The 24071-nt window shown below is 44.0% G+C and overlaps 1 protein-coding gene and 1 non-coding gene across 4 annotated transcripts in view; one reads left to right on the top strand and one right to left on the bottom strand.

The window, feature by feature from the left end:
- Nucleotides 1-76: 76 nt before the first annotated feature.
- LOC132401302 (zinc finger protein 850-like) overlaps nt 77-24071 on the bottom strand; it is a 32141-nt gene continuing 8146 nt past the window's right edge. For 2 of the 3 annotated variants that reach the window (XM_059983420.1, XM_059983421.1), the window contains exon 2: nt 10102-12483. In XM_059983420.1, the coding sequence (XP_059839403.1) occupies nt 10115-12160 (2046 nt within the window). In that variant the 5' untranslated portion in view covers nt 12161-12483 and the 3' untranslated portion in view covers nt 10102-10114. Of the gene's footprint in view, nt 1000-1503; nt 1724-10101; nt 12484-24071 lie in introns of those variants that run through there. The other variant, XR_009514544.1, reaches the window with a different exon arrangement.
- On the top strand, nt 4759-4949 carry LOC132401414 (U2 spliceosomal RNA). The gene has a single exon (XR_009514573.1). It is a non-coding gene; the product is annotated as a U2 spliceosomal RNA (small nuclear RNA).

The following is a 24071-nucleotide window of genomic DNA, read 5'->3' as shown; positions in this document are numbered from 1 at the left end:
GATGACTGCAGTTATTGATGAATGTGTAGCGGTGTGGTACACGCAGCGCTGAAATAACGACACGGAGTCAGTAAACTGCAGTTAAAAAAAGATCTTATTTGAACTTTGCGCCTCAACTCAGCCTGTTACATTGCTAGAAATCCTTTGCACATGCAAAGAGAACAAAGATACAAAACAGACCACTGACTCAAGACCCATTCAGCTTTTCATTATTGCCAACTGGCGATTGTTTGCCTCGGGCTTGAGTATAGTTCTAAATGTCTGAAATGTTGTGAATAAGGCATAACAATACCCAATTTTTATTCTACTGCACAATAAAAGTGAAAAGATTTACATTCTTATACCTCAGTCATCAAGTAACAGATTTGCTGGCCTGTGTGTAATTCCTGCTACGAAGATATTCATGGAAGTAGGAAAAGAAAAATACAAATCAGGAATTTTGAATTTACATCTTTTTCTAAATCTCCAAGCCCACAAAATATCAATTATACAAATGGAACAGATTTGTGGCCGATTTAGTATCACTAATAAGTCAGATACAATTGCTAGACAATTGGTTCAGAGAATATTTTGTGACAATCTGGGTGCACACTGGACTTCCAATGCCTGTATGAAAGTGGAGTATTCAGGCTTGCCTAGAGGAATGATGAAACTTCTAAAGATGTTCATAGGCTGTGATGTACTTTAGGAGGTTATCCATCCATGAACAGCATTTTTCCGTAAAAGGGAATTAAGGTGAGCTCCAAAATTTATCTCAGTTGGAAACTGGGACAAAGCATTGTTAAGCTCCTTACTGCCGGTTATAGTGCTAATTCAACTCTGGCAGACAAAGCTCTTCGAGAGCAAACATGGGCAAGTAAATACCACAATCCATCTCGGGAAAACTGCTGCTGCACATCATAAACACTCAGTTAAAACAAAAGAAAAATGATTAGGAGCACTTACCGTTCCTGCTGTCGGCTGCTGGAGCATCTGCTTCAGGCATCCCCACATCAGGTTCTGTGGGAAGGCAGAGCAAATCAACGGTATCAGTTTGCAAATCATGAGCACTGTCTGAAATTATGTCATTTTACATCACTCCCAATTCCCAGGCCTCATTTCACTCAGGTGCCCGAGTAGATGGATTCTCCAAGGTACCCTCTTTAGGCCTTAGACCAAAAAACATGGACAACTGAAGCAGCTCACACAGTGAACTTTAAAGCTTGTCCTATTTTGTTCCCGAAACATCTGGAAATGTATTATGTACAACTTCAGATTTTCCATTTCTCCCATAATTTAGTTTTTTGGGTGCTCTATAGGGGGAATGTCTGGGAGTGGATGCCAGCTTTTTCCACCTCAGGACACAATGGTGCAATTACTAAAGAACCCACACAAGTATATCTGTAAAAGCGACAGCAACAGTATAACCAAAATTATTAAAATTAGCTAATCCATATACAAAATATCTTTAACCCTTTCCCCCCTCACTCCATTTTAAACCCTAAGTTTAAGCACAGATCCTACCTATTCTATCAAAGGGCTGTTCTTCACTGCAATACTCCAAAACAAGTATTGGATATGAGACTCTCAACAATGCCTGTAAAAGCGGACAATGTGTTCATTGTTCAACATCTTATTGATGCAGATTTCTTTCTTGATGTTATCAGGGCAGTCATGAGGATGTGTGGTGTCCACTTTCTTCACTGCCACTGCTTCCTTTGTTCGATTAATTGCCAATTGTACCCTATGATCAAATACAAAATAGTTATGTACATTGCAAAACTTCTGAATGCTCTATTGAGTTAAATGTATCAGAAACAAAGCATGAGCCAATTGGCTCTTCATCCCTGCTTCCCCATGCAATAAGATCATTACTGATCTGGTTTTGGCCTCTACACCACTTTGGAACTGTCTCTGCACCTGTGGTTCATATGCCTGCAATATATTGTATATTCTATGGCTCTACCACAACTCTTCAGTGGAGAATTCCAAAGGGTCACAACCTGCAGAAAAAAATCCTCTTCATCTCCTGATCAATGGGAAACCAATTACTCAAACTATATCCCATTTTCTCGATATCCTCACTTGGAAAAACATCCTCTCAGCATCTTGTCTGACAACACCCTCGGAAATTTGCTTCAGTAAGATCACCTCTCATTCTTCCCTACTTGCTCATCCCTCGCCCCCACATGTGAATCCCTTGATCCAAGTACGTCCTTTCTTAAAGACGAGATCTAAACTGTACACAGGACGGCAGGTGTTGTCTCACGAGCTCCCAAAACATCCTTACCCTTGTACTCCATAACCACTATGATAAAGGCCAGCATTCCATTAGCCTTTCTACTTATTTGTTTAACCTACATACCAGTCTTGTGTGTTGCAGAGATTTAGTTTGCACTGCAACATTCTATCATCACCTTGTCCATTTAACAGTCAAGTTTTTCGTTCTTCCTTCCAGAGCAGGCAGGCAACTTCATTTTTTGTTCTACATTATATTTTGAAGGCCACCTTCCTGCTCATTCACTTAACCTGTGCTCACTTTGCAGGCTCTTGTGTACTCTACATCACCAGAATTATCTTTATACTTTCAACAAACTTGAGAACATACATCCGCTCTCCTCAGATTACAACCAATGCATCCACTATCTCTGATGCCACTTATTTGTAAAGGTACAACAAATTTGTCCGATACTTTTTCACTGTTAAAAATAAAAGTTTCCCTCTTCCTACAGACCTTTGCTATTTATTATTATTTTCATTATTTAGAATTTGTACCTTCTCATTAGCAATTCTACATTACATTGAGCCTCAAAAAACATTACTTTTGGCTTCTGGCTTGTATTTCTGTAAAAACCCTGTCAATATTTTAAATAATTTTCTCATATGTCCAACATTCTTTACAATTTTTGTGACATACCTTGTAGTTTTAAACTTTCCCAGTCCTCTTGCCTGCCATCAATTAATTAATCCTCATTATAACGCATGTTATTTCAAAGTTATGTCATCCTAATTTCCTTGGGAACTCTCCACAGATGGTGCACCCTTCTCATGGGGCATTTCTTTCTCCAAACTTTTGCTGCAAGCTAAGAAATACCTCCTTAAATGAGTGCTATTGCTGATCTACCAAGGTAGTTTTTAAGAATTATTTTTAATTCACTTCAGATAAGTGCATGACTCACTGGCCATATGCTCCTTCACCCAAAGTCTGCACCAGATCCCAAACTTCCACAAATGGAACTGTCATCTCCCTGATCGATCAGGAATGATGCTGAAAAAGGGAGAACATCATCACAAGCTGAAGTATTCTTCAGGTACACTTGAAGACTCACAAGAAGGACAGCCAGAGACCTTTTCTCCCAGTGCAGAAATGGCTAATATGAGAGGGCATAATTTTAAGGTGACTGGAGAAAAGTACAGGAGAGATCAGGTGTAAGAATTTTTGTTAAGCACAGAGAGTGGTGCATGGAACATACTGTCAGGGTGGTGGCAGAGGCAGATACATTGGAGTCATTAAAGGGATTTTTGGATAGGCACATGGAGTTTAGAAAAGTAGAGGGTGATTTAGTTGGGAATGGTTGGGCCCAACATTGTGAGGTGAAGGACCTGTGCTGTGTTTTAAGGCTGTTTCTAGTTACTGACCTTTCAGAATCCACACTTCATTACCAATGCCAGATTTTACTGCACATCCATCATTGTCCTGAACAACTGCACTTCTTCTGGTTCAGTATCTCTGCACTCCTGATGGGGATGGCCTTCCAGGATTTAGGCCTTGCCACCACAATGATGGAGTGGCAATATCTTTTCAATTAAAATAAGTGCTGTGAATACTTGGCACTTCAGTCAGCTTTCTGCAGAGAAACAGAGCAAGTGTGTCAGATTAATGGCTCTTCGTTAGAACTGATGAAAGATCACTGCCATCATTAAGAATCACATCACGTCTGAATCACTAATTGCTTCTTTCTCTACAGAATGTGACATTACCACCGAAACTTCAGTATTTTATGCTTCTTTTCCCCAGATTTCCACCTTTTTTTCTCCTTGGAGATGTAGCAAGTGATACAAGCCATAGGTTGGAGCTGCACAAATTTAGGCAAATATGGAATATTAATAATTATTTCTAGTATTTGGCTTCTGGGATGTAGCAGAAAGGCCTGGGAATGTCAGGAGAGTAGTCGTCACTGCACATTCTCCCCTGATTATCACCGATTTCTTAATGGAACCGTCTGGTCAATAAGCTTTCATTATCAATGAAGTCCAGCCAGATGGTTAGATTATTTTCTGTCGAAATAATCCATTGACTGCAATGCCGTTATTTGCCACATGCCAGCTCACACTTAAATATTGCCCCTCCCTTTCGTCCGACTCTACCCCATCCCTCTCCGTCCACCAACTCACCCACCCATCGTCCCCCATCAAACAGCCTCACTCCCCCATTTGTAACTCACTATTCTTCTCACTCCCTCGCCATCGCTTCCATGCGACGCCTTCCGTAAACGTCATCACGCTGACAATGACATCAGACGCTAGAGACGGGTGGAGTATTCATGCAAACAAGGTCCGCCTCTCTCATTTCACCTATTTTACATTATCAGTTATACTACCAACGAGGTTTCGCTACAAGGGAGAAAAAGACAACATATACCAAAGACTGAGAGAAATTACACCAAACCTACATCAAAAATTGAAGAGAAATAGGGTACGTATGTGGCCTGTAGACAGCCGCTTTAACTAAATAGATGGAAGACGAGCCTGATCCCAAAGGTCCGGAGACTCATCAGTATCGCTTCTCGGCCTTTTGGCTAAGATCAAGTGTAGTATCTGTTCTTATCAGTTTAATATCTGATATGTCCCCTATTTGGGGACCATATATTAAATTGATTTTTGGAACAGGGAGATGGAATAGGGGCTTGCTCCGTCCTCTCCGCGCATCGATCTGGTATTGCAGTATTTCCGGGAACGGTGCACCTCCTCTCAGGGAGATTAAACAATACAATAAAAATAGAGTTTCTAAAGGCCATCTCTGCAAGCTGACTCATCGTTCTTGCTGATGAGACCCAGCTCGGTTGTGTCATCAGCCACCTTAATGATGTGGATCGAGCTGTGTGTGACAGCAGCAGGGTGAACAGCAGTGGACTGAGCACATATCCCTGGGGGGCCCGTGCTCAGCTCAGTGTGATGGTGTTGGAGATGCTGCTCCCGATCCCGACTGACTGAGGCCTCCCAGTCAGGAAGTCTAGGATCCAGTTGAAGCGGGAGGTGTTCAGGCCCAGCAGTTTCAGCTTTCCAATCAGGTGCTGAGAAATGACCGCGTTAAATGCTGAACTGAAGTCTGTGAACAGCATTCAAACGTAGCTGATGGTTGAGCCTACTCGGGGAACTGCTATCTTAGATTGGGTGTTGTGTAGTACGGAGATTCATGTAAAGGAACCATCAGAAGGCAGTGATCTTAATATGGGAATAACAGAGGCATGAGAGACGTGAATCCCCAGGTGAATTGGAGAAGGATACAGCTGACGTTTCTGGGAATAGTTCATAATGTAAAGGATAGATATGTCCAGCAGAAGTAGTTCTCAAACGGCAGGGCTAAGCTACCGTGGCTGTCAAAGGACTGTATTAAAGACAAGGAAAGTGCCTATAAGGTAGCAAAAGTGAGTAAGAAGTTAGATAATTGAGTGGCTTTTAAAATCCTATAACAGGCAACTAAAAAAAAAAGCTATATGAAGGGGAAAGGCAAAATATGAGAGCAAACTAGACAATAATATAAACCATTATAAAAATTGCAAAAGGGAGGAGAGAGTTTATATTGAACCACTGGAAAATGATACTTGTGGGGTAGAAATGGGGAAAAGATGGTAGATGAACTTGATAGGTACTTTGCATCAGTCTTCACTGTGGAAGACACTCGCAGTGTGCCAGGGATTCGTGAGTGTCAGGGAGCAGGAGTGAATGCCGTTGCTATTACAAAGGAAGACATGCAAGGCAAACTCAGGTTCTTAAAGTGGATAAGTCACCTGGACTGATGGACTACATCCCAGAGTCCTGAGAGAGGTTGCTGAGGAGATAACAGATGCATTGGTCATGGCCTGTCAAGAATCGCTTGATTCTGACATGGTCCCGGAGGACAGGGAGATTGCAAATGTCACTCCACTCTTTGAGAAGGGAGAAAGGCAAAAGAAAGCAAATTATAGTAGTTCGCCTAACCTCAGTGGCTGGAAAAGTGTTGGAGTCTATTATAACAGATGAGGATTTGGGGTACTAGAAGACTCATGATAAAATAAGCCAAAGCCAGCATAGCTTCTGTACAGGGAAATCTTGCCTGACAAAGGGTCAGGATATGCCAAGGAGGCAGGTGCATGGGGCTGAGTGAGAACCGGGATCAGCCGTGCTAGAACGGCAGAGCAGACTTGGTGGGGCTGAATGGCCTAATTCCGCTCCTACGTCATATGGTCTTAAACACTGCTGTTGCCTTACACAGTGACGATTGACACAATATATTTATTACGTTTGGCTGCTATTTCTTTGTTCTATTACTAACTCCCCAGCATCATCTCTCAATATCAACTTTTCCCTCTTTTTTACTCTTTATATATCTGAAAAAAACTTTTGGTACTTGATATTATTGGTTCAGTTATCTCAATTTTTCATCTTGTCTCTCATATATGTTTCTTTTTAGTTGTCTTCTGTTGGTTGTGTACAAGCTTTCCAATCCTCTAACTTCCCACTGTTTTCTTGCTATATTGATATGACCCTGCTTTTGTTTTTATCAAAAACTGGAGAAAATCTGTGGATGCTGGAAATCCAAGCAACACATACACAAAATGCTGGAGGAACCTAGGAGGCCAGGCAGCACGTGTGGGAAATCGTAAACAGTCAACGTTTCGGGCCGAGACCCTTCATCAGGACTGGGAACAAAAAAAATGAGACGTCAGAGGAAGAAGTGTGGGAGTGAAAGGGGTGGAAGAATTGGTAGGTGATAGGTGAAACTGGGAGAGGGGCGTAGTGAAGGAAAAAGAATCTTCTTAGGATACAATTTCCTTAACAATTCTCGAAAGATCATTGCTAATGCCTCCACATCTCTTTCAGATCTCTGGGGTGAACACCATCTGGTCCAGGTGACCTATTTACCTTCAGACCATCTCTGTTTCCCAAGAACCTTCTCCTGAGTAACGTAACTTTACACATTTTGACCACTGACATCTGGGAATTCCATATTCCTGCCAGTGTCTTACACAGATAAAAGTGATGTACAATACTGATTCAGTTCATCTGCCATCACCTTGCATCCCCTCCCCAGCATCAATTTTCAGTGGTCTGATATCCACTTCCGCCTCTCTTTTACACTCTATGTACCTAAAGAAAAATTTGGTATCCTCTTTAATATTACTGACTCACTCATCTATGTATTCCATCTTTTCCTTAATTATTTTAATTGCATTCTGTTGGTTTTTAAAATCTTCCCAATCCTCTAACTTCCTAGTAATTTTTGTTCTGTGTCCTCTCTTTAGTGTTAATGTTGTCTTTGGTTTCTCTTATCAGCTACAGTTTTGTCACTTTAACTTTAGAATTCTTCTTCCTCTTTGTGTTCTGTATATCCTGTGGCTTCTGAATTGCTTCCAGAAATCCCAGCCATTGCTGCTTTGTTTTCATCTCTACCTGTGTTCTTTTCAAATCAATTTTGACCAATTTTTCTCTCATGCCTCTCTAATGTCAAGGTGAATTTGATTGTATTAAGATCACTTGCCCTTAAGGGTTCTTTGAACATAAGCAACCTAATTAATCCCGGTTCATTACAACACCCAATCCCAAATAGCTGATCCCCAAGTGGGCTTAACAGCGAGCTGCTCTAAAAAAGCTTCTTGTAGGCATTCTAGGAATTCCTCCTCGAGACCAACACCATCCTAATTTTCCTAATCACCCGCATGACAATCCCCCATGACTATTGTAACATTGCCCTTTTGGCACGCATTTTCTATCTCCCATTGTAATTTGTGGACCACATACTTACTACTGTTTGGTGGACTCGATACAACTGGCTTCAGGGATTGTTTTTTATATACATATTTGCTGTTCCTTAATTCTACCCACAGAGATTCTACACCTTCCACCTCTTTCTAATGATTTGATTTAATATTTTACCAACAGAGCCACACAACCCCACTACCACTTGTTCTTTCAAGAAACATAAGTATCTGGCAAACTGGAGGACCTGCAGCTTCTAGCAATCTACAGAACTACACAAAGTGCTGGAGGAGCTCAGCATGTCAGACAGCATCTATGGATGGGAATCAACATCTCAGGCCAAGACCCTTCATCGGGGCTCTTGACACCCACGTATCTGGAATATCAACAAGCAAAGAAAATAGAAAGTAGTGTGAAATAGGGAAAACCTTTGACAGAATTTAGTTCAAGGCTTAAAAAAGTTGCCAAACAAAGCTTAACAGTTAACAAACACAACACAGGCAATAAACAGTTTCATCAATACCGACATTGACTTTTTTAATAAAAATACCTTGGTCCCATTTCAATCAGCAAAATTTACAAAGATAACTAAGAACTGAAATGACAACTTTAGAAACAACTATTTACACACAAACCCACTTGTATTAACACTCCCTTGGACGGAAGGGGGAAGAGAAATAACAAATGAAAAAAAAATCACACAACAGTCAGATAAAACTTCTAAGTATTTATTTTCATCAAAAAATAACAGGATTCAGCACTCCATGTGTGTATATGCAATTGTGATAAGAAATACAGACCAGAAAACCTAAATGAGGCCAACTCAGAAAAATGAATCATCACTATGGAAGAAACATTAACCAGTGGAATGAGTATGACCCTCCATGGGAGGCATCCCAACGATCTGAGCAGACGAGATGTTGACAAGGAAGCATCGAGCACCTGACTGGGAGTTGGAGACCTCTTCCCAGAAACAGAGGGGTTCCTTGCAGAAATACAGGACAAGGTGGTTAACAAGAAAAAAAAGTCAACAATACATGAAATACAAACAAACAAGGCAGATAGTGCAGAAAATGCCAAGAGAAACCAGACACAATCCAACACATTCCAGGATCCTGCAGAGTTTAACTCAATCTGATTACTTACACAGGTACAATCAAGTGGCAAATATCATTCACCAAAATCTTGCTTTAAAATACAAACTCATGAATGCCCTCCATCACTTCATGAAGGCTCCATAAATTCAAGCCTGATCTAGTTTCAGAGTCAAAATCATACAAAATAAAATGATCATCAATGCATTATTTCAGATAGGACAATCCATGTTGTTGTTCACCCTCAGCCCAGAGATTAGAGTGGGGATGAACATCTCGGACAGAACTGCAGCCAACTCGACTTCTTCAGTCTGCAGAGAATTCAAGGGAAACCTCTTCACCCACAGAGTGGTGACTGTTTGAACCCATCACCACAGGGAGAGCGAGAGGGGAACAACAGGGAAGGATTTAAAAGGACTGTCATGGAACAGAATCACTGGCAGGTCCAGCCAGCCTGTGTTGACTCTCTACTGTATACTGGGTGTATTATAAATTCACTAAGTACTGGAGGCAGAGTTCAAAATAGAACTGATTTATTTGTCTCAGATGCAGAATATTAAACTCCAGTCCCATTAAAGGTGAGTGTGCAGCGGAAGAAACTCCTCCCGTGCCCAGTGACCAGGGTGCAGAACTGGGTGTGGTGAGCAGCAGCAATAATTGCAGAGTTCAGCACCGACAGTCACTCCCGAAATTGCATTCAGCAACAGTGATGGACAAATATCCAGCATGCAGCTTATTGAAACTTTCTCCCCAGTGTGAACCCGGTAGTGTGTCACAAGGTTAGATTACCGAGTGAATCGCTTCCCACATTCACAGCAGGTGAACGGCCTCTCCCCAGTGTGAACTCAATGATGCACATTTGGTGGAGATGGCTGAGAGACTCTCTTCCCAATGACTGACCAGGTGAACGGCCTCTCCCCAGAGTGAACTCAATGATGCACATTTGGTGGAGATGGCTGAGAGACTCTCTTCCCAATGACTGACCAGGTGAACGGCCTCTCCCCAGTGTGAACTCAATGATGCACATTTGGTGGAGACGCCTGAGAGACTCTCTTCCCAATGACTGACCAGGTGAATGGCCTCTACCCAGAGTGAACTCGCTGGTGTCTCTGTAGATGAGATGACCGAGTGAATCCCTTTCCACACTCAGAGCAGGTGAACGGCTTCTCCCCAGTGTGATCTTGCTGGTGTTTCTGTAGGGTGGATGATTGAGTGAATCTCTTCCCACAGTCTGAGCAGGTGAAAGGCTTCTCGTCACTGTGAACTCGCTGGTGTGCCAGTAGTTCAGATGACTGAGTGAATCCCTTCCCACAGTCTGAGCAGGAGAACGGCCGCTCCCCAGTGTGAACTGACTGGTGTCTCAGTAGATTAAATGACCGAGTGAATCCCTTCCCACAGTCTGAGCAGGTGAACGGCTTCTCCCCAGTGTGAGATCGCTGGTGTCTCTGAAGGTCAGACGATTGAGTGAATCCCTTCCCACAGACTGAACAGGTGAACGGTCTCTCCCCAGTGTGAAATCGCTGGTGTATCTGTAGATGAGATGACCGAGCAAATCCCCTCCCACATTCACAACAGGTGAATGGCCTCTCCCCAGTGTGAACTCGCTGGTGTGTAAGTAGTTCGGATGACCAAGTGAATCCCTTCCCACAGTTTGAGCAGGTGAATGGCCTCTCTCCAGTGTGAACTCGCTGGTGACTCTGTAGGTGGGATGACCGAGTAAATCCTTTCCCACAGTCTGAGCAGGTAAACGGCTTCTCCTCACTGTGAACTCGCTGGTGTGCCAGTCGTTCAGATGACCGAGTGAATCCTTTCCCACATTCTGAGCAGGTGAACAGCTTCTCCCCGGTGTGAGATCGCTGGTGTCTCAGTAGATTAAATGACCGAGTGAATCCCTTCCCACAGTCTGAGCAGGTGAACGGCTTCTCCCCAGTGTGAGATTGCTGGTGTCTCTGAAGTTCGGATGACTGAGTGAATCCCTTCCCACAGACTGAGCAGGTGAACGGTCTCTCCCCTGTGTGAAATCGCAGATGTATTTGTAGATTAGATGACCGAGTGAATCCCTTCCCACAGTCTGGGCAGGTGAACAGCTTCTCCCCAGAGTGAAAACGCTGGTGTCTATGAAGGTCGGACGATTGAGTGAATCCCTTCCCACAGACTGAACAGGTGAACGGTCTCTCCCCAGTGTGAAATCGCTGGTGTATCTGTAGATGAGATGACCGAGCAAATCCCTTCCCACAGTCACAGCAGGTGAACGGCCTCTCCCCAGTGTGAACTGACTGGTGTCTCTGTAGGTGGGATGACCGAGTGAATCCCTTCCCACAGTCTGAGCAGGTAAACGGCTTCTCCCCAGTGTGATCTAACTGGTGTGCCAGTAGTTCAGATGACTGAGTGAATCCTTTCCCACAGTCTGAGCAGGTAAACGGCTTCTCCCCAGTGTGATCTAACTGGTGTGCCAGTAGTTCAGATGACTGAGTGAATCCTTTCCCACAGTCTGAGCAGGTAAACGGCTCCTCCTCACTGTGAACTCGCTGGTGTGCCAGTAGTTCAGATGACCGAGTGAATCCCTTCCCACAGTCTGAGCAGGAGAACAGCTTCTCCCCGGTGTGAGATCGCTGGTGTCTCAGTAGATTAAATGACCGAGTGAATCCCTTCCCACAGTCTGAGCAGGTGTACGGCCTCTCCCCAGTGTGAACTGACTGGTGTCTCTGAAGTTCGGATGACTGAGTGAATCCCTTCCCACAGACTAAACAGGTGAACGGTCTCTCCCCAGTGTGAAATCGCAGGTGTATCTGCAGATGAGATGACCGAGCAAATCCCTTCCCACAGTGTGAGCAGGTGAACGGCTTCTCCCCAGTGTGAAATCGTTGGTGTCTATGAAGGTCGGACGATTGAGTGAATCCCTTCCCACAGACTAAACAGGTGAACGGTCTCTCCCCAGTGTGAAATCGCTGGTGTATCTGTAGATGAGATGACCGAGCAAATCCCTTCCCACAGTGTGAGCAGGTGAACGGCCTCTCCCCAGTGTGAACTTGCTGGTGTCTCTGTAGGTGGGATGACCGAGTGAATCCCTTCCCACAGTCTGAGCAGGTGAACATCCGCTCCCCGGTGTGAACTCGCTGGTGAGCCATTAGGTCAGATGACCGAGTGAATCCTTCCCCACAAATTCAGCAGATGACCAGCCTCTGCCCAGTGTGAACTGACTGGTGTGTCCACAGGTGGGAAGACCGACTGAATCCCTGCTCACATACAGAACAGGTGAATGGCCTTGTCCAGTGTGAACTTGCTGATGTACATTCAGTTGAGATGACCGAGTGAATCCATTCCCACTGTCTGAGCAGGAAGGATGATCGAGTGAATCCCTTGCTCCACTTCTTAAATATCTGGATAGACACAGCAAAACTGGTGTGTTCTGTTCGAGATTTCTGTAGATGAATTCCTTGTCATTTTTAACCTGTAAAAAGATTTACAAAATTCATCAATGGGTGTAAGACAACATTTCAGATGAGATCACTTGAGTTGTCAAGGTGTGATCTGGCATCACACTGTTACAATCAAGTTCAACCCAAGTTGGAGAGAGAAATCATCTTCTAACTGGGCACAGTGCTGGTATCTGGAATGACCATCAAACTCTCTGATGCTCTTCCTGTCTCTATAAGAATGGGGCATTTCTGCCGTCTCCAATCTGTGACTTGGCTCAGCTTGACTCTCTCCATTGGTATTCCCTGTTCCCACTGAGCTGCATGGGTTCCTGGCCCCACAGTAACTGAAACACTCACACAAATAGCCTTTGTTAATGAGCAGCTGGGATTTTCTTTTATGTACTGTTAATTTGAAGTGCCACAGTTTTAATGCCACATAAATATCTCCTACTCAGATGTATGGTTGGTCTGCACAACTGATAAAAGGAATTAGAGTGAATATTAGTATTATTTAAGGTTCTTGTTACAGTCATGGAAAAGCACAACACAGAAACAGACCCTTTGGCCCATCTAGTTGGTGCCAAGCTATTTAAACTTTCTACTCCCATACCCCTACCTTCCAGGTACCTATACAAACATCTTAAATGTTGAAATTGAGCTCGCATGCATCACTTGTGCCGGCTGCTCATTCCACACCCGGATGACTGTCTGTGTGAAGAAGTTTCCCCTCATGTTCGCCTTAACGTTTCACCTTTCACCCTTAATCCATGACCTCTGGTTGTAGTCCCACCCCATCTCAGTGGAAAAAGCCAGCTTGCATTTATGCCACCTATAACCCTCAAAATTGTGGTAAACCTCCATCAAATTGCCCCTCAATCTTCTACATTTCAAGGAATAAAGCCCCAGACCTGTTCAATCTCTCCTTATAACCCAAGTCCTCCAGACCTGGCACCATCCTTGTGAATTTTCCTTGAAATCATTCAACCTCTTTTACATCTTTCCTGTAGGCTGGTGACCAAACCTGCACACAATACTCCAAATTAGGCCTCACTGATGTCTTGTACAACTTCAACATAACATCCATCTCCTGTACTCAGTACTCTAGTTTATGAAGGCCAATAAGCCAAAATCTTTCTTTCCATCCCTATCGAACTGTGACACCACTTCCAGTGAAATATAGAGCTGTATTCCCAGATCCCTTTCTTCAACAACACTCCTCAGTGTCCGGCCAGTCACTGTGTAATACCCACCCTGGTAGGTCCTACCAAAGTGCAACACCTCACACTTGTCTGCATTAAATTCCATTTTCCATTTCTCAACCCATTTTTCCAGCTGGTCCAGATCACACTGCAAGCCAGGATAGTCTTCTCACAGTCCACTACACTCCCAGTCTTTGTGTCATCCACAAATTTTCTGATTCGGCTAACCATGTTATCATCCAGATTACTGATATAGATGACAAACAACAACAGATCCATCACTGATTCCTACGGCACACCACTAGTCACAGGCCTCCGGTCAGAGAGGCCACCATCTGCTAGCACACTCTGGCTTCTCCCAGAGACAGTGTCTCATCCAATTTACTGTCTCATCTTGAATGCTGAGTGACTGAACCTTCTTGACCAACCTCCCATATGAGACTTTGTCAAGTGTCTTGCTGAAGTCCATGTAGATAACATCCACTGCCTTGCCCTCAGTCACTTTCCTGATGATTTCCTCGAGAGACTCTATAAGATTGGTTAGACATGACCTACCATGCACAAAGACATGCTGTCTATCCTTAATCAGTCCACATCTATCCAAATACTAATACAGGTAGTCTCCGACTTACGGACAACTCATACTTACGAACCGAGGAAGGAGAACGCCATCTGCCATTTTAAGTCAGATCGCGACACCCTCCACCATTTTAAGTCATTGCTGTTGACACAGTGTTGAGTGTTTAACTTTGTCTTTGGCTTAAATTTTTCTTAGTAAGATTCACCCTGACCCCACCCCCCATTCTGGTCGGCCAGCGGCGCAGTGAGATCAGCGCTGGGCTCGAGATTCAAGAATGGAGGTTGCTGAGTTTGATCCAGTGACAGAGCGCTCCCGTGCTGGGTTGATATCGATCCAGTGACTCCCGTGCCGGGTTGATGTCGAGCTCACAACTCGACCTCGTAAAAACACACTGTCACCTCCAGTTTAAATTCCCCACGCAGAATATCGTGGAGGATCAAATACCCAAACTCAGCACAGCCTCCACTTGTCCCATTTAGCCTGTCTCACTGCGGTGGTCCTTAGGACCCAGCGGACCTCGGGACCCGCCACTCGCAGTGTTTCCGTTCCATTGACTGGAAGCGATCGCAATTGAAAATAAAGTGGAAATAATAAAGCGTTTGAAAAGAGATGAAACGCCATCGGTCATTGGAAAAGCGTTAGGCTACAGTCAGTCAACGATCAGAACAATTTTATAGGATAACAGATACAGTGAGAATAATGGAGCATGTGAAAGGCCCTGCCCCGATGGAAGCTACAAATATTACTAAGCAACACAGTCGTTTAATTATTGGAATACATACGTTTCCTAAGTGTTTTACATGATAAAGGTAAATTATACACTATATACTAAGACAAACGTTTGACTAACTGACGCTAAATAATACCGGATGTACTTGTTCCGACTTATGTACAAATCCGACTTAAAGACGGACTTAGGAGAGGAACTTGTATGCAACCCGTGGACTGCCTATATATCTGGTTCCTGCACATATGTTCCAATAACGTTCCCCCTACTGATGTCAAGCTCACCAACGTACAATTTCTTAGCTTACTTTTAGAGCCTTTCTTGAACAGTGGAGCAACATTGTCTGTCCTCCAATCCTGCAGTCCATCACCTGTCACTGGGGATGATTTAAATATCTGTGCTTGGGCCCCAACAATTTCTGCACTTGTCTTCCACAGGGTCCCAGGGAACAACTTGTCAGGCCCAGATTTATCCACACTAATTTGCCTAATGACAGCAAACCCCTCCACCTCTGTAATCTGTCCAGGGTCCATGAAGTTGATGCTGCTTTGCCTCACGTCTATAGACTCTGTGTCCATCTTCTGAGTAGATACAGATGCAAAAATATATTTAAAATCTCCCCCATCTCTTTTGTCTCCTGTATAGATCACCATTCTGATCGTCCGGAGGATTAATTTTTTTCCCTTGCAATCTTTTTGCTATAAACATATTGCTTTCTTTTATTTCTTTCATAAGTGTTCACTTGAATTTCCTGTACTTCATAACTACACCATGTGGTCCTATCTGCCTTTGCCTGGTATGCACCTCCTTTCTTGTAAAAAGGGTTGTAAATGTAGTCAGCTCCATCTTGGGCACTAGCCCAAAAAGTACCCGAGACATCTTCAGTGAGTGGTGTCTCAGAAAGGCAGTGCCCATTATTGAGGACCTCCAGCACCCAGGGCATGCCCTTTTCTCACTGTTACCATCAGGTAGGAGGTACAGAAGCTTGAAGGCACACACTCAGTGATTCAGAAACAGATTCTTCCGCTCTGCCATCTGATTCCTACATGGACATTGAACCCCTGGGCACTATCTCACTTTTTTAATACATATTGTTTCTGTTTTTTGCAAGACTTTTAATCTATTCAATATCTGTATACTGCATAAAGAATAATAAATAAGATTCATTTATTTATTATTACAATCATTATTTCATTATTTTTCATTTATATTTCTTCAAGATTTGAAACAAGAAGGCTGCGAGTGGAACGGCTAAGGGTGTTTTGCAAAGAAGGAATTTTACTACTTGGGGGAAAGAGAGGCAAGACTGCGCAGGCCTATGATGCCAGCCAGTAGAGCAGGAAATGTTTAATAAGAAGACCGCCATATCCAGTGGGCAGCGGAATGATAGGGCTTTGGCTCAAACGGGTGTAAGCGGTAACAGGACAAGGCAGGTTTAACTGTGTTAATTGTGGAAAGGAGATAGGGAGAGAGCTTCTGGAAAGGTGTAAATAATAACAGAGTTGTCATGATGGGAGATTTTAATTTCCCAAATATTGATTGGCATATCTCTAGAGCAAGGGGTTTAGATGGGGTGGAGTTTTAGGTGTGTTCAGGAAGATTTCTTGACACAATATGTAGATAAGCCAAGCCTACAAGAGGAGAGACTGTACTTGATTTGGTATTGGGAAATGAATGTGGTCAGGTGTCACATCTCTCAGTGGGAGAGAATTTTGGAGATAGCGATCGTAATTCTATCTCCTTTACTATAGCATTGGAGAGAGATAGGAACAGACAAGTTAGAAGAGTGTTTAATTGGAGTAAGGGGAATTAAGAGGCTATCAGACAGGAACTTAGAAGCTTACATGGGAACGATGTTCTCAGGGAAAGGTACGGAAGAAATGTGGCAAGTTTTCAGGGGATATTTGTGTGGAGTTCTGCATAGGTACGTTCCAATGAGACAGGGAAGTTATGGTAGGGTACAGGAACCGTGGTGTACAAAGGCTGTAGTAATTCTAGTCAAGAAGAAAAAAAAAGCTTACAAAAGATTCAGAGAGCTAGGTAATGTTAGAGATCTAGAAGATTATAAGGCGAACAGGAAGAGCTTAAGAAGGAAATTAGGAGAGCCAGATGGGGCCATGAGAAGGCCTTGGCGGGCAGGATTAAGGAAAACCCTAAGACATTCTACAAGGATGTGAAGAGCAAGAGGATAAGACGTGAAAGAATAGGACCAATCAAGTGTAAGAGTGGGAAAGTGTGTATGGAACCAGAAAAAACAGCAGAGGTACTTAATGAATATTTTAAATCGGTATTCACCATGGAAGTAAATACTTGATGATTGTAGTGATGACTTGTAGCGGACTGAAAAGCTTGAACACGTCGGTATTAAGAAAGAGGATGTGCTGGAGCTTTTGGAAAGCATCAAGTTGGATAAGTCGTCTGGACCGTTTGAGAGGTACTGTGGGAGGCAAGGGAGGAGATTGCTGAGCCTCTGGCGATGATCTTTGCATCATCAGTGGGTTTGGGAGAGGTTCCAGAGGATTGGAGGGTCGCAGATATTGTTCCCTTATTCAAGACAGGGAGTAGAGATAGCCCAGGAAAATATAGACCAGTGAGTTTTACCTCCGTGACTGGTAAGTTGATGGAGAAGATCCTGAGAGGCAGGATTTATGAACATTTGGAGAGGTTTAATATGATTAGGAATATTCAACATGGCTTTGTCAAGCAACACACACAAAATGCTAGTGGAACGCAGCAGGCCAGGCAGCATCTATAGGGAGATGTACTGTCGACGTTTCGGGCCGAGACCCTTTGTCAGGACTAACTGAAAGGAGAGATAGTAAGAGATTTGAAAGTAGGAGGGGGAGGGGAAAATGTGAAATGATAGGAGAAGATCGGAGGGGGTGGGGTGAAGCTGAGAGCTGAAAAGGTGATTGGCAAAAGGGATACAGAGCTGGATAAGGGAAAGGATATGGGACAGGAAGGAAGGGGCAGGGGAGCACCAGAGGGAGATGGAGAACAGGCAGAGTGATGGGCAGAAAGAGAGAGAAAAAAGGAAAAAAAAACAAATATATCAGGGATGGGGTAAGAAGGGGAGGAGGGGCATTAACGGAAGTTAGAGAAGTCAATGTTCATGCCATCAGGTTGGAGACTACCCAGCCAGTATACAAGGTGTTGTTCCTCCAACCTGAGTGTGGATTCATCTTGACAGTAGAGGAGGCCATGGATAGACATATCAGAATGGGATGTGAAATTAAAATGTGTGGCCACTGGGAGATCCTGCTTTCTCTGATAGACAGAGCGTAGGTGTTCAGCGAAACGGTCTCCCAGTCTGCGTCGGGTCTCACCAATATATAAAAGGCTGCACCGGGAGCACCGGACGCAGTATACCACACCAGCCGACTCACAGGTGAAGTGTCGCCTCACCTGGAAGGACTGTCTGGGGCCCTGAATGGTGGTGAGGGAGGAAGTGTAAGGGCAGGTGTAGCACTTGTTCCGCTTACAAGGATAAGTGCCAGGAGGGAGATCGGTGGGAAGGGATGGGGGGGGACGAATGGACAAGGGAGTCACGTAGGGAGCGATCCCTGCGGAAAGCAGAAAGAGGGGGGAATGGAAAGATGTGCTTTGAAATGGGATCCCGTTGGAGGTGGCGGAAGTTACGGATAATTATATGTTGGACCTGGAGGCTGGTGGGGTGGTAGGTGAGGACAAGGGGAACCCTAGCCCGAGTGGGGTGAGGGCAGATGTGCGGGAAATGGGAGAGGTGCATTTGAGAGCAGCGTTGATGGTGGAAGAAGGGAAGCACCTTTATTTAAAAAAGGATGGCATCTCCTTCGTTAAATTCACTACCGTGACGGTTTTGTCAAGGACAGGTCCTGCCTTACAAGCCTAAGCCTAATTGAATTTTCTGAGGATGTGACTAAACACATTGATGAAGGAAGAGCAGTAGATGTAGTGTATATGGATTTCAGCAAGGCATTTCATAAGGTACCCCATGCAAGACTTTTTGAGAAAGTAAGGAGGCATGGGATCCATGGGGACATTGCTTTGTGGATCCAGAACTGGCTTACAAACAAGAAGGCAAAGAGTGGTTGTGGATGGGTCATATTCTGCATGGAGGTTTGTGACCAATGGTGTGCCTCAGAGATCTGTTCTAGGACCCTTAGTCTTCGTGATTTTTATAAATTACCTGGATGAGGAAGTGGAGGGATGGGTTAGTAAATTTGCTGATGACACAAAGGTTGGGGGTGTTGTGGATAGTGTGGAGGGCTGTCAGAGGTTACAGCGGGACACTGACAGGATGCAAAACTGAGCTGAGAAGTGGCAGATGGAGTTCAACCCAGATAAGTGTGAAGTGGTTCATTTTGGTAGGTCAAATATGATGGCAGAATATAGTATTAATGGTTAAGACTCTTGACAGTGTGGAGGATCAGAGGGATCGTGGGGTCCAAGTCGATAGGACACTCAAAGCTGCTACACAGGTTGGCTCTGTGCTTAAGAAGGCATACAGTGTATTGGCCTTCCTCAACCGTGGAACTGAATTTAGGAGCCGAGAGGTAATGTTGCAGCTATATGGGAGCCTGGTCAGACCCCACTTGGAGTACTGTGGTCAGTTCTGGTCGCCTCACTACAGGAAGGATGTGGAAACCATAGAAAGGGTGCAGAGGAGATTTACAAGGATGTTGTCTGGATTGGGGAGCATGTCTTATGAAAGCAGGTTGAGTGAACTCGGCCTTTTCTCCTTGGAGGGACGGAGGATGAGAGGTGACCTGATAGTGATGTACAAGATGATGAGAGGCATTGATTGTGTGGATAGTCAGAGGCTTTTTCCAAGGGCTGAAATGTTTGCCACAAAAGGACACAGGTATAAGGTGCTTGTGAGTAGGTACAGAGGAGATGTCAGGGGTAAGTGTTTTACGCAGAGTGGTGAGTGTGTGGAATGGGCTGCCGGCAATGGTGGTGGAGGTGGGTACAACAGGGTCTTTTAAGAGACTTTTGGATAGGTACATGGAGCTTGATGGGTATCCCTAGTAATTTCTAGGTAGGGACAATTTCGGCACAGCTTTGTGGGCCGAAGGGCCTGTATTGAGCTGTAGGTTTCCTATGTTTCTCTGTTTCTATATTATGAATTGGATTGAACTGCTGCTGCAAAGTTAACAAATTTCACATCACATGCTGGTGATGATAAACTCGATTCTGATTCTGATTGTATTTTGATCTGGGAGAGGAAAGCCAAAGGGATGATGGAGGATTCGTGAGTTTTGGGAACAAAACATCTGTAGATATGAACTTACCACTATCCAGGACAATTACTGAAACAGGCGTATAAAAAGAGTCCGAAGGATCACTGGGGACTGGAGCGATCCCCGGACTCGAGTGGTAGCAAACTGTCCCAGTTGCTACCATCCGGGAAACGGTACCGCAGTCTCTCAGACATCACCTCCCCCCAGGCCATCAGACTGATTAACTCATGCCAATAGTGGCACTAGCAACCCTTTCCACTAGGATATTAGTCCCCTTCTGGTTCTGTTCCCCGAAAGAACGAATCCACTATCACCCCTTTGACTTTCCTCTGCTAGCTAATTCCCCCCACCCCCCCCAACAGTTTCGAAAGTGGTCCACCTGTTGTTGTGTGGGATGGCCACAAGAGTACTCTGCGATGGCTATTTAACCTCGTTCCCCTGTCCTGCACCTCAGGTGTAACTCATGTCATATCCATCACTCCCCCGACTCCTGGATGATCCAGAATTCATCCTTTTCCAGCTCCAACTCCTTAAAATGCAGCTGGATGCACATCTTGCATATGGGACACTGGAGGCCTCCCCACCTTCCCACCAATGTTCCCTTAGTCGTAATGACCAGTGGGCACATAAAGCACTTACTCTGCATTTTTTAACCTAATGACAACATGTGCACAGTGAATTTTATATAGAGAGGAATTCACTTTATCAGCTAGAAAATCACTGTCAATAAGAACTTTGATCTCCCCTGGGTTTGATTGAGTTCATCTGCACTTTCACACAACCTTTGTAGCAGGCTTGCAATGGGTAATGAAGGATTTTCTCCCCAGAGCTTTTGTACCCTGTCTATATGTGATCTTCTAGCTAAATGATGCCTTAAAAATTCAGATTTCCAAATATTACTCCACTTCCTCCCACTTGCAAATTCTCCAGCAACTTTTGCATCACCACAATACACACAAGTAACACCAGTTTCTGTATTGTAGATAAATATTTCCCCTGAACCCTCCTCCAGTGACTGACGGTTGTGAACTCAGTGATGACAATGCCAATGAATATGAAGGGAAGGGCAGTAGTCTGTCTCATCGGAATCTGGCACATTTGTGATGTGAAAGTTACTTGTTGCCCAGGGAAAAGGTGTTTCATATTATTATGTACCCAGCGAGAATGGGTCAAAACATGTCCTCACCGGTACAAAAGTTCAGAACAAGAGAAGGTGGAACAAGCAACACACACAAAATGCTGGCGAACTCAGCAGGCCAGGCAGCATCTACGGAAAAGAGTACTAATGCTGAGTTCCTCCAGCAATTTGTGTGTGTTGCTTGGATTTCCAGCGTCTGCAGATTTTTCTTGTTTGTGATTGGAGGCAGAACAAAGGTGAAAAAAACTTACTCCCTGACATCTCCTACGTACCTACTTCCAAGCACCTTAAAACTGTGCCTCCCTACAGATTTTCTCTTGTTTGTGATGGGAGGTAGAACAAAGGTGATTTTCCCAACTGGTGATGTAAAAGATTTTGTTCCCTTTCTCCGAGTTCCTAATCCTTGCATTTAGACAGTTGGAGCTCAGCTCTGTCTGACATCCATTCCCTCATCAGCCGGAAGCTCCCCGGGGCCCATGTACGGATCATGGGGCTGAGAGACAGGGAAGAGAGTAGGACTGTCTTGGGATTGCGGGCCACGGTGTCCGGATATCACAGCAATTGTCCCTCAATCAGTGTTGAAAACTTAGGGCTGGAAATTCTCTTACCACCTTCTTCTTGTTTTACGGCGGTTGGCACCCAGCTTAATGATGCATTACCACCACCTTCTGCTCCAGAGAGTGGATCAGACGATAGACTCACACTCTAAATCACTTCACCCATTCACACACACCCTAATCTACACTTTACCCTTTCCTCTTTGGCCATCCTAGTATGCTATTCCTGCTTATCCATCATATCCTCTTAAAAAAAACCCCTGTATCCCTTAAGAAAGCTAAAAGTACCCGGACCTGTGCTCTCACCCATGCCCAGTAACCCTTTTACTGTGAATTCCTGCACCCGCAATTCCCTTAGATTAATTCTCATCACCTCTCTCTGTATCCCATACTTCCTGCAATTCAGAACTGCATGTTCAACTGACTCCTCTTCCTGACATTCCTGACAGTCCTGTCTGGTGTTTCCCTATCAATTTCAATGTTTGGTTTAGTGCACAGTGCCCCAGCCTTAACCGAGTCCACAGTTTCCTCTTCAGTATCCACTGCCGACCCTTGTACCTGTAACACTCCTCTGGGTTTGAGATAAATGCCTCCCTTTCCCCTCTCTGTCCCATCTTTCTTGCCACATTTTGATAATTCTTTCCCAGATTGGCCTCTGCTTTACTGATACTAATGTGCATTTCTGTATTTTCTTTCTTTAACACCCTCTCTGCCAACTCATCCACCCTCTCATTTCCCTTCACCCCTACATGTGCTTGAACCCATAGAAATTTAACCTGACGTCCCCAGTTTGCAACTCCTGTGATGTGACTGACTGAAGGATTTCATAAAGTACGTCTTGCTGGCTATTTGAGTGAAAAGACCTTAAACTTGCTAGAACTGAGGATGAATCTGAGCACATCAACACTTAGACTTGTCCAGCTTTCTCCACCCAACACAACACAACCAACACTGCCATCATCTCCACTGCATACACCGCAAACCTATCAGATGTTCTTCTGCTGACTGCAATTTCTTTAGCTGGTAAAGCCACCCTAAACCCTGTCACTCCTATTTCAGGTTCCTCAGCACCATCCATATAAATCTGAGTATAACCACTATACTTTTCCACCACAGGACAGTTAAATGCACTTAACAAATCAGTTTGATATTTTCCTTTCCTTTTTGCCAGTCTATGTCAGGCCATACAATCTTCCATAGAGCTACAACCAGATAAACTACTGAAAGACTTATTCTTAGATCAAACACAGCGCATTCTTGAGCAATATTATTCCCTACCTGACTAAAGTTATCCCTCTGAAACTTCCCATTCTCCCAGCACTCCTGCAACACTCCTTTTGCAGGGTGAGAATCATTGTGCCCCTACAAATTAGCCCAGTAGTTTGCCATCAATTGCTTCCTTCTTAGTTTCAACGGCATTATTCCCATTTCTAACTGTAGGGCTGATACTGGTGATGTTTTAAAAACCCCACTGCACACTCTCAAAAACTGAGCATGAATCAAATCCAGTTTCCATTTAAGAGACCAAGCTGCTGATCCATATGCTACACTTCCATGATCCAACACAGATCTTATTAAATCCACATACATTCTCTTTAATGCTGAATAACTTGCTCCTCACGTTCCTCTCCCACAGGCATTGTTCTTCTTATTTTGTTGCAAAAACTCCTCCAAATTGCCCTTTTAGCTTGACGTATAGTTGTTCCCACCACTGCCTGTTCCTTATATTGAAGCAAATGCTGCATATTATGGGTTCTTTTAACTAGTCTGAATGCTCTATTTCTGTTTTTTACAGCCTGACAACATTCTCTCCACCATGGAACCAGTTTTCTATTCATCCTATTTTTACTCCTGGGTATAGATCCTTCTGCTGCCATAATAATTGCTGAAGTCACCTGACTGTTTAATTCATCTATATTTCCAGAAATGTCAATGCTTTACTCAACTTCCTAAACTTACCGCAATCTGTTTTTCCAAACACCCACTTTGGGATTCCACCACCTGGTCTTATTTCAACTCTTTCACCCACTGAACATAAAACTGGGTAGTGATCACTGCCTACTGTTGAAGCAGTCCAAACTCCCCAGTTACTAACTCCAACCAAGGTATTAGACACTAATGTAATATCTAATACTGATTCAGTTCCTGTTGTTACATTTATCCTTGTTCCTCTACCATCATTCATACACATCAAATC

The sequence above is a fragment of the Hypanus sabinus genome, chromosome 10 (genome assembly GCF_030144855.1).
Source record: "Hypanus sabinus isolate sHypSab1 chromosome 10, sHypSab1.hap1, whole genome shotgun sequence".
NCBI classification, from domain to species: domain Eukaryota; kingdom Metazoa; phylum Chordata; class Chondrichthyes; order Myliobatiformes; family Dasyatidae; genus Hypanus; species Hypanus sabinus.
This window is presented reverse-complemented; position numbering and strand designations above follow the sequence as displayed.